The 16491-nt window shown below is 46.5% G+C and overlaps 1 protein-coding gene across 3 annotated transcripts in view; it reads left to right on the top strand.

The window, feature by feature from the left end:
• Positions 1-16491, top strand: part of IGF2BP3 (insulin like growth factor 2 mRNA binding protein 3) — a 279076-nt gene that overhangs the window by 227279 nt on the left and 35306 nt on the right. For all 3 annotated transcript variants that reach the window (XM_033930871.1, XM_033930872.1, XM_033930873.1), the window contains one exon: positions 8985-9104. In XM_033930871.1, coding sequence (XP_033786762.1) covers positions 8985-9104 — 120 coding nt within the window. The remainder of the gene's footprint in view (positions 1-8984; positions 9105-16491) is intronic.

The raw sequence follows: 16491 nt of genomic DNA on the forward strand, positions 1-16491 counted from the left end.
CCCAAGGTATTTAAGCTCTCCCACCGCCCACCTGAAAGGGAAAGAGGGTAGAGCTCGCGATGCACAAGGCAAAGTGACAGGGAGCGCCTCAGACTTACTGAAATTAATACACAGTCCGGAAAAAGCCCCAAAAGAGTCAATAAAGGAAGTTATGCAAGGGATAGAAACCCGGGCATTACCGACAAAGAGCAGCATATCATCCGCAAACATGGTAATCTTGCATAACTCTGCCCCCACTTGGAGCCCTCTACTCCCGGGGCGTCTCGGATCTTAGCCGCCAGCGGTTCAAGCGAAAATATAAACAACAACGGCGACAAGGGGCACCCCTGCCGGGTCCCTCTCCGCAAAGGAAAAGGAGCCGTGCGCTGACGGTTAATAAGGAGCTGAGCGGTAGGAGCCATATACAAACGGACCACCCATTCAAGGAAAAAGCCTGTAATGCCAAAGCGGCGCAAAACCCAGAAAAGGTAAGGCCAAACAACCTTATCGAAGGCTTTTTCGGCATCTAAACTAGCCAGCAGATCGTCCCCAGGGCGTCCCCTGCCCTCCCTCAGAGCCACCAGTGCCTTGAGAATGTTAGCCGAGGAAAAGCGACCAGGCACAAAACCCATCTGGTTAGGATGTACAAGCAAAGGGACAACCTGAGCCAGGCGCTTAGCCAAGATAGCCGTAAGAAGTTTCATATCTTGGTTAAGCAGGGATATGGGTCTATAGGAGCCCACCAAGGTGGAATCCTTGCCCGGTTTAGGAAGCACCACGATGTGAGCATGGTTCTGCTCCGGGAGAATTCTATCCGAGGCCTGCATATCACCAAACATGGCGCATAAGGCAGGGCCCACATGATGTTGTAAGATCTTATAAAACTCGGGCCCCATGCTGTCCGGTCCTGCAGCCTTAGCTAGTTTCAAACGTCCGATAGCCGTGGAGATCTCCCGACAAGTAATAGGGGCATTGAGTAAGTCACGGTGCGCCTCCGAGACAAATGGAAGATTCAAGTCTCGAAAGAAAAGGTCCCGAGCCTCAGTATCATACACTCCCGCGCTATATAAGTCGCTGTAAAAACGTACAAATTGGGACTGGATAGCCGTCTCCGTCCGATGCGACACATTTGAGGAGTCCCGAATATGGGAAATGCGCGCTGCACGACGATGTGGGCGAACCAGGTTGGCCAGGAGCTTCCCCGCCCGGTTGCCCCACCTATAAAGTTGAAACTTGTACACATCAAGATGAGTTAAAGCCCGCGCAGAAAGAATAGCGTCAATTTGTTTATGCAAACGGAGATACGACTGTCGAGCTTCCTCAGAACTGTGCCGTAGATGATATAACCGGCATTCCCTCATTTGTTTTGCCAATGACGTAAGTTCAGCATCCCGGAGCTTACGCTTGCGAATAGAGTAAGCAATTATACAACCACGAAGATAAGCCTTCGCTGCTTCCCAGAATACGGTATCCGAGACCTCAGTCCCTTCATTCGTCTGCTTATACTTAGACCATTTCTCGATGAGATAGGTGTGAAATTCCTCATCTAGATACAAGGAGGGATTAAAGCGCCAAATGCGATCAACCAGAGAGCCGCTCCCCCACTTGAGAGTCAATGTCACAGCGGCATGATCACTGAAAGGAACATCCAATATATGGGTGCGCACCGTCCGCCCGATGGAACGAGAGGGGAGTAAAAAGTAGTCCAGACGGGAGTGACAGTGATGAACCCCTGAAAAAAAAGTGAAGTCCACCTCCCCAGGATGGTAAACCCTCCACACATCCTGGAAGTCCAGCTCTCCCATCAGGAAGTTCACCCCTCTATGCTCATTATCCGCCGCCACTGATCTCGGAGGCTTACAATCAATGGAGGGGTCGCTAGTGATGTTGAAATCCCCGCCCACCAGGAGTTCATAATTCAGTAACGCTATCAAGTGGGCCACTAGAGTAGAGAAGAAAGGGGGAGTGTAGACATTAGGAGTGTAAACATTGTAAAGCACCCACAGGTCTATCATTCAAAGTCCCCGCCCAGATGACAAAGCGGCCCTGAGGGTCCCGGATAACCCTGTGGGTGACCGCTACCACCGCCTTATGGATGAGAATAGCCACCCCCCTCTGCCTAGACGAATAGGAGGACGCCACCACTTCCCCCACCCAGTCACGCTGCAACTTCTGATGTTCGCAGGCCGTGAGGTGAGTCTCCTGTAGAAAAGCCACAGAGACTTTTTCCTTCTTCAAGAACGACAGAACCTTGGTGCGCTTCACAGGAGAGTTGATGCCTGCCACGTTCAACGTAAGACACACCAAGTCAGCCATAGCCATGGGAAGTACCCAGCACCAATGCACCGTACCATCGAAACATCACACAATCCCTGAGGGTCTCCCAGCCAAACCCCCAAGAACAAGCAATAGAGCCCCAAACCCTCCACTGAACTAGAGAACCACCACCCCACAGCCAAACCCCCCCCTCCCCGCCCCATTTCCACACCACACAAACACGCACACCCAAGCACACCCCACACAAACAGTCCACAGCCCACCAGACATACAATACCCCATCCGTTCACCCTCCCGCTCCCCCCACCCAGACCCAACCAACACCCCAGCCATCCCCTCCCCCCCCCACAATAAAAACATATTACTGAAAGCCCCCCCCAACCCCCTCACGCAAAAAGACCCAGAAATCCTCAGAAACCACCCCACCCCCAACAGCAAACCTCCCAGCACAAACATATCCAAAGGCAACAAAAAACAAAGCAAAGGGGCGAAGTTCGAAATACCCGACACCCAGAGTCCAGGATCCCTGTATGCAAAAAAGAAAACAGCAGCCTAGTCCAGGGATCCGGATGGGAAAGTCCTGAGCAGGTGTCAAAGCGGGAGTAACAGCAGGAACAACAGGATATTACTCCCCAAAAACAGCCAGCAAGGCAGCCATGAACCCGACAGAAAAGAAAAACAAGGCTGGCCCCAGAGTCCTAGAGCCCCCCCAAAAGTGAAACATAGGGCAAAGGTTCAAGACTATCCAGCCCCTGGGCCAGTCACCAGAGAGACAAAATCTGAAGAGAGTCTTAGGGAAACGAAGCAGATCTTCTCAGGGCTCCGGAGGTATAGGCGCCAAAGATCTTATATAAGCCTGTAGCGCCTCCACGTCCTCGCAGGTCTTCGGTCCCCCGGCCTCAAAGACCCGGACCACCGGCCTCAAAGACCCAGGATATTGCACCACGAAGCGTAGGCCTCTGTTGCGGAGCTCGGTGCAATAAGGCGCCAGGGCGCGCCGGCGAGCAGCCACTTCAGCTGAGTAGTCATTGAAGAGTAGGATCTTAACGCCCTCATGCTCCAGCGCACCCTTTTTTCTGTACAGAGCCATGACCTGGGCCTTGTCAGCAAAGTTCAGATACCTGGCAATAACAGGTCGAGGCCTGCCCGCACCCTCTCGACGCGGGCCCAGGCGATGCACCCTCTCCACCAAGGTGCGCGATCCTTCTGGGGTAAAACCCACCGCTCCAGGCAGCCACCTCTCCACCAGCTCACGCAGCTCAGCGTCTCGGATGTTTTCCGCCAGGCCCACCAGTCGAATATTGTTGCGGCGGCCGCAGTTCTCCTGGTCTTCAAGCCGCTCGTGGAGAGTTGCGCACTGAGCCTGCAGGGCCCGAACCTGCGTCTCCAACTCCCCAGAACGATCCTCCTGGGCGGCTATGCGGGACTCCGCGATCTGAAGTCGCTGACCATGCCGCTCCAGGCAATCCCGCACATCCTCCACAGTTGCCTGGAGCTTAGTGAGCCGTTAATCTATCGCCGCAGAGATGGTCTGGGTCAACTCCTTGACTGCGTCGTCCTGGAGTAGCACTCTCGGCGGGGTTGCAGTTCCGGACGCCATCTTGGGAGCTCTGTGCACACGCTGAGCCCGAATCGGCCGCGGGGTCTTAACAGGCATAACGTGCCCAAAAGCTGCTGCAGAGAGCCGCCGAAGCAGCCGCTAGCTCCCCACAGCGTTCCGCTCCGCCCTGCCCCAAAGAGATATTAAAGGCAAAGCAGGATGGCTTTAAAAAGTGAAGATTACAGCGCAAGAGGGTCGGAGCTCGAGCAAGGAGCCGCCGCTCAGCTCAACGTCATCACATGACCCCCCTGGGTCGCTCTGTTTCTAAGCGGACCATTTCTAACTGGTTGGCCGCTTGTATCTCTTTCTGTTACACTCAGGCTGGTCTCTCCCTGCCGGGTCGAGTCACGGGCCACAAGGTCAGAGCGATGGCGGCGTCTGTTGCTTTCCTCCTCTCGATTACCATTGAGGAAATCTGTAAAACTTCCACTTGGTCCTCGGTTCATACGTTCACTTCGCATAACTGTCTGGATGCTTTCTCCAGGCGTGGCAGCCACTTCGGCCAGTCTGTTTTGCAGCATCTGTTCTCCTAAATTGCCAACTTTCCCTCCATCCCTTTCTGGTTAGCTTGGAGGTCACCACATGTAGAGAATATGCTGCCTGCTTGTCCTGGGATAAAACACAGTTACTTACCCTAGCAGGTGTTATCCAGGGACAGCAGGCAGATATTCTCGCAACTCACCCACCTCGCTGTGGTTGGCTTCTTTGCTTGCTATCTGAACTGAGGACACGCTGAGGAGACGCAGGGCGGGAGGGGCACGCGCGCATGTGCAGGCTAATTGCAAGCTTGAAGGTCTTCGAGCAAGTCTGCTTACGAAAATATCCGCTAGGGGGCTTTGTTGATGACATCACCCACATGTAGAGAATATCTGCCTGCTGTCCCTGGATAACACCTGTTACGGTAAGTAACTGTGCTTTATTGGACATGGTGGTGGGAGAGGAGTGAGGTAGAGATGCATGGGCGCGGAGAAGTGGGGGAGAACATGCTAAGCCAAGGAAGCCTCCTGGACTGGGTTTTTGGGTTTTTTTTTAAGTACATAGGGGAGGATATTAAAAGACATGCCAGATTGGGCATGGGGGAGAACTTATGGGGCTAAAAACAGAAGACAGAGAGAGAGAGATGGTGGGAAATGGTCTGATGGGAGAGAAGTTGGACCTGGAGTACTGTTGAGGAAGAGGGAAAGAGGTACTTGAAGGGAGAACTGTTGGGAAGAGAGAGGAAGAAATGGTGGACCAGGGGGAGGGAGGCAGGCAGGCACGGGGAGAGAAAGGGAGAGAAGTTGAATCTGGGGATGGAAGGGAGGTAGGGAGAAATGTTATGCCTATGGATGGAAGGCAGAGAAATGCAGCATCTCTCTCTCTCTCTCTCTCTCTTTTTTTTTTTTCCCCCCCTCCATTTGATTGTTCAGCATCAAGGGAGGATGGAAGAAGAAAAACAGAAAAGAGAGGGAGCAAAATGTTGGACCATGGGGATAGAGGAGAGATAAACCCATGGGAGGGCATGAGGGATGAGATCTGGGAGAAGAAAGGGGATGGAAAGAAAGGGACAGGAAGTTATAGCCTGACCAGTGGAGAGAGGGGGGGATTCTGAAAGTGGTGAGCCATGTGGATGAGGTCAAAAGAGAGATGACAAGATGAGTGAGAGAGCAGTGGGAGAACAGTGGTAGAAATGTGGTAATAGGGAGTAGATAGAAAGAAATAGGAGGCTGGGAAAGGAGTGAGATGGGAAATGGGAGAGCTAGTGACTGAGAAGATGGAGAATTGAGAGGTAACTGAACATTTAAGAAGGGTGAGAAAGAAGGCAAGATTTGAGTGGACAGAGGCAAAAAAGAAAAGAAAAAGTTAAGAAAGCTGAAAGGGAAAAATCAATATGTTGGAGACAGGCATAAGGAAGGAATGGAACAGTATTGAGAAGAGGAGAAAAACTGGACAGCAGACACAAAAGCAGAAAGAGAAACTGGGACCAAGATGATGGAAAAACAAAACATCCAGACAACAAGTTAGAAAAAATTGTTTTATTTTTAATTTATTAACTAGAATATGTTAGCTTTGGGATATGTGCATCACAATTATTTTTGTATTTAGTGGTGTAGTCATATACAGCTGATTTGATTGAGGGACTGGAGCCCAAAATTAGTGGATGGGCACCAAAGTTTATCCCCACCTGAGTGTAATTTACAAATTCTTGAGCTATTGGGGATTCCTAAGCCCTGCCAACTGAAGACATTTTCCTTCAGTCTGGCAACCCAAAATCTCCAAGCTTTGCAGCCAATGGCAATATTCTCAAGCTGCCACTGCTTTTATGCATGCATGAAAGCCAAAGTGGGGGGGCATAGAGGAGGGAAGGCAGCAGCTCTGCAATATTGCTGCCAGCTGCAGAACTTGGGAAGTTGGAAGGGAAGAGGTGGCCGTCAGTTGGTGAGGCTTGGGGATCCCTACTAGCTACAGCAGGGGAGATGTTCATTTTGAGGGAGCCTAAGCTCAAAGTAGGAGGCCCAAAAAATCAGTAATATTTACCCTGACTGAACGATCCTCCACGTGCGCCGTTGACAGATGATTCAACATCCCCACTCTGATGAGGCTCACCGTAGCTATAATAGAAGTGAATGGGAAAACCAGGAGCGCACATCACTGCTCATCAGAGTGGAGATGCGGAAGCCTGTGGCTGCTCCCACTGTCAGCAGTGCACTTGGAGGATCACTCGGTCAGGGTAAGTATTACTGCTTTTTTGGGTTCCTCTCCACAGTGTCCCTTTAATGAAGGTTTATTATTAGATATGTACATCTTCTATATTAGTGATTGCAAATTTGGGACCTGCTCAGCCTTTTTTTTTGCTCATCAGCTAGTGTTAATGTTTGTACTGCTCCAGAAAAGTTTTTTTCTTCCAGTGTGGCCCAGGGAAACCAGAAGGTTGGACACCCCTGCTTTAGAGCCCTGGAGTGTGGGTTTAATTCACTACAGGTTAAGGCAGGAGATAGGGAAGTGACGCGGGAAGCTTGCTGCTGGGTCTTGCTTTCGCGGAAACAGAAAGTAGGCAGTACCCAGTAGCGATGAAGGCCCGAAGCAAGCAAGAACAGCTAGTTGTAAGCTTCCCTCATCGCTTCCCTATCTCCTGCCTTAGCCTGTAGCAAATTGTGAACTGCATTGGGGGGGGGGGGGGAGAAATCCTGCTGCTGCACCCAATGGGAGGGGGGAGAAATGCTGCTGCTGTGCCCAATTGGGAAGGAGAGAGATGCCAAGACCATGGGAGGGAAAGGAGATACCAGACCATGGAGGGAGAGATGTCAGGGCATATTGGGGGGAGGAAGAGATAGATGCCAGACCAGGGGAAAGGAAGGAAGGAGGGAGAGAAAGGAAGGAGAAGAGATGCCAGATAATGGAGGGGGAGATGGAAGGAGAGGAGAGAGATGCCAGGGCAGGGGGGAGGGAAGGAAAACGAAGGAGACAAATGCCAGACCAGAGGGAAAGGAAGGAAAGGAGGTGCCAGAGCAAGGAGGGAGAAATAGAGGAGAGAGATGCCTGGGCATGGGGGAGGGAAGGAGATAGAGATGCCAGACCATGGGGTGGAGTGGGAAGGAAGGAAAGGAGAAGAGATGCCAGAGCATAGGGGAGGGGGGTGGAGACAGAAGAATGGAAAGGGCGTGAAGCTAAAATGAATCATATACAAAGGAGAGAAAGGGCACAGGATATACATTTTATTGAAGGACATAAAAAGAGGGAAGATGCCTCATGGAAGAGAGAGAGGGCAGACACTGGATGGAACAGGCAGAGAGGGTGTACAGTGGATGGAATGGGCAGAGAGAGAGTGGACAGTAGATGGAAGGGATGGGTAGAGAGAGGGCAGAGGCTGGGTAGAAGGGGCTAAGAGAGGGCAGATGTTGCATGGAAGGGAGAGAAGGCAAATGCTATATAGAAAGAAGAGAGCGAAGAGAAGATGATTGAAGCAGAAACAACAAAAGGTAGAAAGAAAATTTTTTTTGTTGCTTTACGTAGAATCAAGTAGTATTGTAACTGTACTGATAAAAGTTTATAAATAGGAAATGGAAATAAGGCAGTTTTTTGAAACTAAACCCCTTTCCTCAGGTCAGGACATGATACCATAACAGCTGTATACTGTACTGTCTTGAAGAAAGATTTGGCCTCTGAAAGCTAATTGAAAAATGGATTAATGCAATAAAATGGTATTTTCTTATTTCTCGTTATTTCTTGTACTTCTATTTGTTAATTTGTAAAGTGGTGATTGTTATGTATCAGTTTTTTTTCAAATTTACATTTACTGTCTTTATATTTTGCACAGTATTAGGGGACATATGTCACTGTTTCTGTGGTGTTGCATTGTATGCACAGTCTGGTTTCTTGGCGTTTCAGTTTAACTTTTGTCTACATATATCTATTTTAAGTTTGTGATTATTCCATATTGGGCGAGGGTGTTTGTGTTCTTTGTGTATGAAAAGGACATGGTTTTCTGTTAGCATTGACTTCAGGATCAATTGACGGTGCAGGATCTGTCTGGCTTGTTTAGTTTTACAATATGTGTGTTGGTGTTCTAATGCTCACTGCAGTGTTTAAGATACTGCTTTTTCCTTGTTGTGTGACAAATAGATTATTACTAAAAATAATCTTTTTATATAGAGGAGGGGGTTGTTAAAAAATGATCAGCACTGGCTGTCATATATATGACACTGGATTTAATGATCCTATTCTAACCACCAAATTTCCCCGTCCTGGCTACTTTATCATGCCACCCGGCTGGAAAAATTTCTAGGGAGAACACTGAACTGGTAATTTTACTTTAATAGAACTGGAATTTTCATAGAGAAAACCATCAAGTGGGATATTCCTTCGTGAGCAGGAGAGAAAGGAGAGACCCAAAAGAATATAGTACCCTGGCTCAGGACATATTGCAGCTTCATACACTTGCCCTTTACGTGTAGTCACTGAAATTTCTAATTTTTTTAGAAGGCTATAGAATAGGGTGATAAATCAAAACTTTAATTTACTGTTTTCTATGTACCTATCAGGTTATCTTAACTAAGGCAACTGTTCGGCTGATCACTACTTCTGTTTGAATTACCTTGACCAGAATCACTCACTCACTTTGTCATTTTTATTTCTTGGTTTTGTTTAGCAACAGTCAGAGTCTGAGACCGTTCATCTCTTCATCCCAGCTCTGGCGGTGGGAGCCATCATTGGCAAGCAGGGACAACACATCAAACAACTTTCGCGGTTTGCTGGGGCCTCCATTAAGGTACTTTCAAGCTAGTTAGCTTGAGCAGGTCTGTACTAGCAGTGTGTGTGCAATTCCTGGTACATGTCTCCTTCTCTCTCTCCTCCCCTGTTCAACTGTTGTTTACGGTAGGTAATGGCAGCTTCTGTTTTATGCATTTATTGGCTCATACTCTGAGGCATGTATTTGTCTTGCATTTTTTCATGTCTGAAAGATAAGGTTAAGCTTCAGAGAAAAGTAATACTGTGCCATCTTGGTGGCTGGAAGTTCCTAGAATTTTCTGTTACTTTTTGCCAGATGTTTTTGGTCACAGGAGTTTCCTGTCTTGCTGCTCTATGACTGTGGATACAGGTGCTGTGCAGCAGTTTAAGAAATCATTATGGGGAGCAGTATTGGCACAGAGTTAACATAATTGAACTAAGATCTGAAATTCTGCCTAGTCCATAACAGGCTTTCAATGCTTTTACTTCTCTTTATAAAGTACTAGAGTGTCCCCTTGTGGTTGAAATCAGAATGCACCCCCTGAAAGCCAGCTATACAGGCAGCAGTACTAGCTCGAGTCTTCAAAATAGCAGCAGATGTGTGGCCTTGACCACCGTAATAGTTGTGGTTGAGGAATGGGATTTAGTTCTTTATTTAAAAATGTTGTAATATAGAGTTTTAGTAAGCAGTACTGGTTCTGAAAAACGTTCTTTTGTAGTAATGATGAAATCTTTTAAGAAAACTGACTTTCCTTATCACAAGAATGCAGGTGCTGTCCTTCAAAAGGTTGTTTTTATTGTTTGTTTGGTTTTTTGCATACAAAGATTCTAGTTAGGTGTTGAACCTTCTTATTATGGCTATATGTCTATTTCATAAATCTTTCCAGAATCTGCTTTTTGCTTTGTGATGTGTATCAGGGTTCTCATGTGGGCCACACAAATATTTCAGGAAAAATAATGCTACTGATTGGGATTCTGCCAGGTGTTTGTGACCTGGATTGGCCGTTGTTGGAAGCAGGATACTGGGCTAGATGAATCATCAGTCTGCCCCAGTATGGCTATTCTTATGTTCTTAAATGGTTGCATATGTAGCTGGCATGACTGGGGAAGCCCAAGGATGCCTGTTGTGAAAAGATTAAAGTGAAGGACAGGGATCTCCAGATGAAGATTAAGGAATGAGTTCTGTTTTTATTATGAATTATCTATTGAGAATTATTGAGTAGATCAGCTGCTGTAATTATTTCATTAGTTTTCGTAGAACATATCTGTGAGGATAAAATGTTAGTCCTCCTGGAGAAATAGGATATAAATCTTTGTTGGTGTGCCTTAGGAATCTGGACAAACAGATATCCAACCTTCTGATGACAACCCCAGACTATAAGACGTTCAGAAAAGAAATAAAAACCACACTTTTCAAGAAATTCCTAAAACAGCAATAACAACACGACCTCTAAAAGCCCTTAAGATCTACATCTAACCTATCTAGCTATTCATTATAATTCATGTAATTATGTAATTCTGTAATTATGTAACTCTGTAATTCTATAATTCTTTAACTCTGTAATTCTGTAATTCTGTAATTCATTGTAATCCTGTCCTTAAACTAACCTTTTGTAATCCGCCTTGAACCGCAAGGTAATGGCGGAATAGAAATCCCGAATGTAATGTAATGTAATGTAATGTATAAAGCTTCAAGTACAAATGCTAATACACTTGGAGGGTCCTGCCATGCACTGACATGGGGAACTTCATGCCGATCAGTTGGGTTCACATTTGGCTCTGGGATAAAATATCCTGTCCTGCAAGCTGTTTTCTGATTTCTAGGGAGACTGGGATACTACAAACTCTGAGGTCTATACATTTAATATAAAGTACCTAAAGACAAAATACAGAATTTGTGCTGGGATCATAAATCAGTCACAGATACGGTACTAACAAACTAAACAGTTAATCTGGAAAAATATTTACAGCTGTACCTACCTGGAAGCAGTCTAGTCAATTTGGTCAGCCCAGTTACATCACCACTTCATACAGACTGGCAGTTGGCCCTTCTGAGGTAGGCGGCGCTAAGAGCTGTTTAAATCCTATGGGAGGGGCCTTAGGAATCTGGGTCAATCAGAGCCAGCTGGCTGTAGGGAGTAGGCATCCCTCCGGCCAGCCATTGTAAATAAGTTAAGGGGAAGGGGAGGGGAGTGGGCATCTCTCCTGCTGCTGGGGGCTGTCAGGGGTGTGTCACTTGGTGGCAGGAGGGAGTGGACATCTCTTTGCTGCCGGGGGGTTTCAGTTGGGGGAGTCACTTGATGTCAGCAGCGGGAGGGAGTGGGCATCTCTTCCGCTGCTGGGGGGGGGGGGGTGTTGGGGTTGCATTGCTTGGCAGGAGAGAATGGGCATCTCTTCCACTGCTGGGGGGGATTATTAGTGTCAGATAATTGTGCGATGTGGCAGGAGAGAGTAGGCATCATCTCTCCTGCCGAATTTCAATTTGTTGGTTTTTTTGTGGGTTTTAAAAAAATTATTATTTAAATTTATTGGTTTGTTGTTTATTTTAATTTGCTTGGAGGGGAGGTTAGCAGTGTCGGGTGATTGTGCGAGGTGGCAGGAGAGAATGGGTATCTCTCCTGCCACTCTTCAAATTTTTTTTGTTTGTTGTTGTTTTAATTTTCTTGGGGATGGGGGTGGCGGGGAGGTCTGAGCTATCAAACCTTACTTTTCTGTCAATGCCTGAACCAGTCACTGATAAGGCAATGACAGCTCAGACCTGTCAGTAAATTTTGGCTTCAAATGTGGCACAACGAGCTTAGAGAATCATTCAGCAATTATAGAGAATCGCTCAGAGACTGCTGGAAAATTCAGAAAAGAACTTGGTAAGCCGGTTTGATAATTCTCTACTAAAATACATGCATGCTAAAGGCAGATTTTAGTTTTGAGAATCTGCCCCTAAGTGACTTTAAGGAAGCAGAGAGGTTAGAAAGAATAAAATTATTTTTAACCTTCCAAGCACATTGAATAAATAAATCGTCTGAACTTATGGATATTTGAACTGAGTATAAGAGTTATTAAACAAGAATAGCTGAATTAATTTAACATTGCAGTACTGGCTAGAAGAGCATCCTTTTAGTCCAGTTACCTAAGAGTCAGTGAGCTTTTATATTGCAAATTTCACACCTTCCAGCAACTCTAGAAACTCACCCCCCCCCCCTTTCTGCACATGCAGTTTGTTGCTAAGAGATGAGCTGCTAAGAATTTATCACTGCATTTTCTGAAAGAGGAAACTTGATCTGCAATTTCTGTCTGCCAACTGTGGGTGGGGAACTATCGGTTGCTAGGAGACAGACTCACTGGGAGGGTCTCTGACCTTCTTCTTCCTACTCCTGGGCAACTGAAATTTGATCCAGAGTTGCTTCCAGCAAAGAGCGAAAGCACATCTCCCTTACAAGTCAGAAAACAAAGAAGCTTTGGAAGTAAGCCTTACCATTGCCAATTTCTCTGTTCTGTCCTGCCTGACTGTAACCTGAGCTAATCCCTCATGCAAAAAAGGAAAGCAAACAAGCATACAATGGCAGAATTTAAAATTGCACAAATTTTATCTAAGCAATGAGCCTGGTATAGGAGACGCATAAGCTAAACTAATAGGGAATGCGAACATAGTGCTCGTAGACTTTTCCCAGCTTCAACCTAAGACCAAGCCCAAAAGGACTTTTAGGCATGGGCTTAGAGTTTTATGTTCGGTAAATTTACAAAGCCTTTGAGGATAGATTGTAAGGGGAGTCATCTGGTTCGAAGAGAGCACATTCATCTGCCTCCTCCTTGGCCGTCTTGCTTGGACTGCTTTGGTCTTTGAGGTTTTGATTTACTTTAGTGTTATTCTTTTTATTTTTATTATTTGAATTGTTATATCTTTACTATTTAATAATTGTTTTCTCAGGTACTTTAGCTAGATTGTGAGCCTTCGGGACAGTTAGGGAATTTCCAAGTACGTAACTTCAGTGTGCTCCCCAGAAATTTTTTCCAGCCGGGTGGCATGAAAAAGTAACCGGGTGGGGCGGGATGGGGAAATTTTGGTGGTAGGGAAAATTAACCCCCCTCTTTTACTAAGGTGCGCTAGCATTTTTAGCGTGCGCAAACCCCCGTGCTACACTGGAAAACTAATGACAGCTCAATGCTGGCATTAGCGTCTAGCGTGCGTGGCAATTCTGCACGCACTAAGCGAATGCTAAAACCGCTATTGAAGCTTAGTAAAAGGAGCCCTAAATGTGTACTATTTTTATTAGTTAATTATTATTATTTTCCAATGCTCAATATGACTTCCTTTTTTAAGGTTTGACACTTGTGCCAGAATATTTTTACTAAATTTAAGAAGTATCCAATTCTAGAAGGGAATAATTAGATATTTGCCCTCTTTCAAATGGTATGGAGGTTTAAAAAAGGGAAATACATTAGCTTGCGAGCTACTTTTAAAATGACCAAGTCAAAATGATTTTCCAACAATAAAATTTTTTAAAAAACACAAAACACACTGTATGCAGAGAAAATGTTAATTATCATTTATATTCCGCAGGTTTTCAAAGCGGTCAAGGCAGATGACTTTATGCAATGTCACCTTAGGAACAACTATACAAAAATAGACAAATATACCCCTTCCCTTTTTACTAAACTGCAATAGCGGTTTTTAGCGCAGGGAGATGCGCTGAATGCCCTGCGCTGCTCTCAATGCTATTTATTTATTTAATTTTCTATACCGTTCTCCCAGGAGAGCTCAGAACGGTTTTACATGAGTTTATTCAGGTACTCAAGCATTTTTCCTTGTCTGTCCCGGCGGGCTCACAATCTATCTAGTGTACCTGGGGCAATGGGGGATTAAGTGACTTGCACAGGGTCACAAGATGCAGCATAGGTTTGAAACCATAACTCTAGGGTGCTGAGGCTATAGCTTTTAACCAATGCGCCACACTCATAGGCTCCCTGCGCTAAAAACCGCTATTGTGGTTTAGTAAAAGGGGGCCATAGAGCAAAATATAGAGAGCAGATATAAATTCTCAAAACGGACACATTTTGATCACTAAATTGAAAATAAAATCATTTTTCTTACCATTTTGTCTGGTGATTTCACGAGTCTCTGGTTGCACTTCCTTCTGACTGTAAATCCAATATTTCTTTCTTTCTGCCCCTCCCCTTTTCTTTCTTTCTCTTTCTCTCCCTCCTGCCTGTGTTTCTCTCTCCCGCTGCCCCCTCTTTATTTCTGCCTTTCTTTCTCTCTCCCCCTGCCCCCCACAAGCCATTGCGCCGATTTCTCCACTTTCACGATTCTTTCCCTACCCCCTAAGCCACCTTGCCGATTTCTCCCTGCTGCTTCCCTGAGCCAGGCCAGGCACGTACAAGCGCCAGACTCACAAGACTTCACCTCCGACGTTAATTCTAACATTGGAGAGGAAGTTCCAGGCCAGCGAGGCAGCGATTGGCTGGCCCAGAACTTCCTCTCCGACATCAGAATTGATGGAGGTGAAGTCTTGAGAGTCCGGCGCTAGTATGCGCATGGCCTGACTCGGGGAGGCAGGAAGAAAAAGATTGCAAAGGCAACATGATTGACTCACATTGCCTTTGCGATCAACCATTTGGGCACCCCTGCTGTTATGGTATCCTATCCTGACCTGAGGAAAGGGATTTAATCCCAAAAAATTGCCTTATTTCCATTTCCTATATATAAACTTTAATCAATACAGTTACAATACTACTTGATTCTACGTAAAGCAACAACAACAAAAAAATTTCTACCTTTTGTTGTTTCTGCTTTAATCATATTCTCTTCGCTCTCTTTTTTCTATTCAGCCTTTGTCCTTGCTCCCTTCCATGCAATATCTGTCCTTTCTCTTTGCCCCTTCCACCCAGCCTCTGCCCTCTCTCTACCCCTTCCATCTACTGTCCACCCTCTTTCTGCCCCTTGCATCCACTGTCCACCCTCTCTCTGCCCTTTCCATCCAGTGTCCGCCCTCTCTCTGTTCCATAATGCATCGTCACTCTTCCTGTGCCCTTTCTCTCCTTTGTACATGATTCATTTCAGCTTCAGCCCCTCCCCTATGCTGTGGCATCTCTCTCTTCTCCTTTCCTTCCCACTCCACCCCATGGTCTGGCATCTCTATCTCCTTCCCTTCTCTCCCCCATGCCTTGGCATCGCCCTCCTCCCCTCCCCCCATATGCGCTGACATCTCTCTCCCCCTCCATGGTCTGGTAGCTCCTTTCCTTTCCCTCCTTCCCATGGTCTTGGCATCTCTTGCCTCTCCTCTCCCTTCACTGGTCTTCCTTCTCCTCAATTGCTTCTCTTCCCCTCCCCCATTGGGTGCCGCAGCACTTCTCTTCCCCTCCCCCCTCCCCAATTGGGTGCAGCAGCACTTCTCTTCCCCTCCCCAATTGGGTGCAGCAGCTTTTCTCTTCCCCCTCCCCCCAAAAAAATTGGGTGCAGCAGAACATTTCTCTTCCCTTCCCCCTCCCCCCAAAAATGGGTGCAGCAGCAGAACGTTTCTCTTCCCCCCTCCCCTCCCCCATTGGGCGCAGCAGCAGCATTTCTCTTCCCATCCCTCCCAGCTCACACACCCGTTGGCAGAGTCGCTAGGCAATTTGTAAGCTTCCCTCCATCGCTGACCTATCTTCCATAGATTCAGCCTATTGAATTGGTTTCGATTCGATTTGATTTTCCTACCCAATTGGGCATTTTTTTTTCAAACATCCTGGTGGGTTTATTTTATAGCCTCTTCACCCCATTTGCCTTCTCATAACCACACTGGCGCTGTGGTATAAACAAAATAAAACAAACAAAAAAGTCTTTTCCTCTCTCTGTTAAATCCTAGCTCACGTTTGCGGTCTAACACCAGCTCTGGCAGGATACATGTTTCAAATCTGACATATTGTAATCACAAAATGGAAAATAAAATTAGTTTTCCGGTCATTAGTCAAAGCTTTTTGGTCCCAGGCTCTGGTTGTCTTCTGATAACTTGCTTGCTAGGGTCTCCTTCTTTCTTCTTTCTCCGTGCTAACCATCCATATGCCATCTCTGTCCTCCCCTTCTGTTTCCCGTCCCTCCCCAGGAGGTCTGGCATCTTTTTTTTTTTTTTTTCATCTCCATCCACAGATCCACCTTTTCTTAACTACCCTTTTATCCAGCATCTCTCTACCACCCCAGGGTCCACCATCTCTCCCTTTCTTTTCCCAACTACCCTCCTATCCAGTATCTCTATCCCCTCCCCACTCTACACCATCCCTTATGTCCAACTTCTCTCCCTTTCTGTTCCTTCCTTCCCTAAATCCCATTATCCATCATCCCTCTTCTCTCCTCTATTTTCAGACCCATTATTTCTTCCCCCCCAAAAAAAGTCTGGCATATGCACGTATCTTTGAACCCCCTTCCCTCCCTCCGTGTACTTCTACACCAGGGC

This window comes from Geotrypetes seraphini, chromosome 2 (genome assembly GCF_902459505.1).
Source record: "Geotrypetes seraphini chromosome 2, aGeoSer1.1, whole genome shotgun sequence".
Lineage (NCBI taxonomy): Eukaryota > Metazoa > Chordata > Amphibia > Gymnophiona > Dermophiidae > Geotrypetes > Geotrypetes seraphini.